Source organism: Balearica regulorum, chromosome 31 (assembly GCF_011004875.1).
Source record: "Balearica regulorum gibbericeps isolate bBalReg1 chromosome 31, bBalReg1.pri, whole genome shotgun sequence".
Taxonomy (NCBI): domain Eukaryota; kingdom Metazoa; phylum Chordata; class Aves; order Gruiformes; family Gruidae; genus Balearica; species Balearica regulorum.
The window spans coordinates 208353-210087 of record NC_046214.1 but is presented as its reverse complement, the minus strand read 5'-3'; the positions used below and the strand labels follow the sequence as shown (position 1 = coordinate 210087).

The following is a 1735-nucleotide window of genomic DNA, read 5'->3' as shown; positions in this document are numbered from 1 at the left end:
TTGTCACCTTCAAGGCAACAGAATCAAAAGTGCAGGGTATTTCACTAGGAGTCTAATGGACAGTGCAGCTCTCGTGACTCTGCACTAAGCTACAAAGAGCTGAGTCCTTTTGCCCGTCCTGTTTCAAGTTTCTTCCTATTTTCCATCATAAAATGGGTATTTCTATTCCTCAAAATAACACTCGCCAGATATGATGGTGGAAAATAAAAACCACAGACAACATTCTTCTAAGGACATGCTAAGCTTCTCTTCTGCCGCCTGCGCTGTTCTGAGTCATGACTTCAGAGGTTAACTTTTCCATTAAAGGTGGATTACAGCTGACATCAGTTGTGAACATTTGAGGTGTCACAAACCAGCTTCATGTACCCACTGCAGCTGAGCACAGCTGACTCCTCAGCTCCTCAAAACACACTCAGCCAGCACAAACCAGAGAAAGGAAATGCATTTCTAATAGGGATTGTTTCTCTGAAAAATGGAATGGCTTTGCTCAGAGGAGTGTGTCCTAACTGTTCCTTGTCCTTTCCTTTTTTCAACCAGACCCCTTGCCAAGAAAGAGCCAATGTCCAACAGCAGCTCCATCACTGAGTTCCTCTTCCTGGCATTCGCAGACACACAGGAGCTGCAGCTCTTGCACTTCTGGCTCTTCCTGGGCATCTACCTGGCTGCTCTCCTGGGCAATGGCCTCATCATCACTGCCATAGCCTGCCACCACCACCTCCACACCCCCATGTACTTCTCCCTCCTCCTCAACCTCTCCATCCTCGACCTGGGCACCATCTCCACCACTGTGCCCAAAGCCATGGCCAATTCATTCTGGGACACCGGGGCCATCTCCTATGCAGGATGTGCTGCACAGGTCTTTTTCTTTTTCTTTCTGATCTCAGCAGAGTTTTCCCTTCTCACTGTCATGTCCTATGACCGCTACGTTGCCATCTGCCAACCCCTGCACTACGGGACCCTCCTGGGCAGCAGAGCTTGTGTCCACATGGCAGCAGCTGCCTGGGGCAGTGGGTTTCTCCATGCTGTGCTGCACATGGCCAATACATTTTCTACACCACTCTGCCAGGGCAATGCTGTGGACCACTTCTTCTGTGAAGTTCCTCAGATCCTCAAGCTCTCCTGCTCAGACTCAGACTATCTCAGGGAAGCTGGGCTTCTTATATTAAGTTGTTTTTTAGTTTTTGGCTGTTTTGTTTTCATTGTGCTGTCCTATGTGCAGATCTTCAGGGCCGTGCTGAGGATTCCCTCTGAGCAGGGATGGCACAAAGCCTTTTCCACGTGCCTCCCTCACCTGGCCGTGGTCTCCCTGTTTATCAGCATGGGCATGTTTGCCTACTTGAAGCCCCCCTCCATGTCCCCCCCATCCCTGGACCTGGTGGTGGCAGTTCTGTACTCAGTGCTACCTCCAGCAGTGAACCCCCTCATCTACAGCATGAGGAACCAGGAGCTCAAGGATTCACTATGGAAACTGGCTCAATGGATGTTGTTTCACAAACAATAGCCTGTCTCCCCTTCTCTTTACATTTCCCAGAGTTTATCTTAGGCCAGGAGTCTGCTCTTTTCCCTTGTGATAATCCTACTCATAGAGAATTTTCTGGTTTATACTCCTTGTCTTGAGATTTGATTGTGTTGTGTCCGATCCTCGCATAACACTGTGTCAGATGTGGTATGTCTAATAGCAGCTCTTCAGTGACAGAGGATCTCCTGGGTGCAGTGCCTGAAGGCTGGGCTCTTC

At 49.3% G+C, this 1735-nt stretch overlaps 1 protein-coding gene across 1 annotated transcript; it reads left to right on the top strand.

Annotated features, from left to right (window-relative positions):
* Window positions 1-559: 559 nt before the first annotated feature.
* On the top strand, window positions 560-1501 carry LOC142598824 (olfactory receptor 14A16-like). Its single transcript, XM_075738248.1, has one exon. It carries the CDS (start codon window positions 560-562, stop codon window positions 1499-1501), a length of 942 nt encoding a protein of 313 aa, XP_075594363.1.
* Window positions 1502-1735: the final 234 nt, after the last annotated feature.

Excerpts from the sequence above, each read along its gene's own strand:
- LOC142598824 (XM_075738248.1), top strand. The coding sequence starts at position 560 with ATGTCCAACAGCAGCTCCATCACTGAGTTCCTCTTCCTGGCATTCGCA.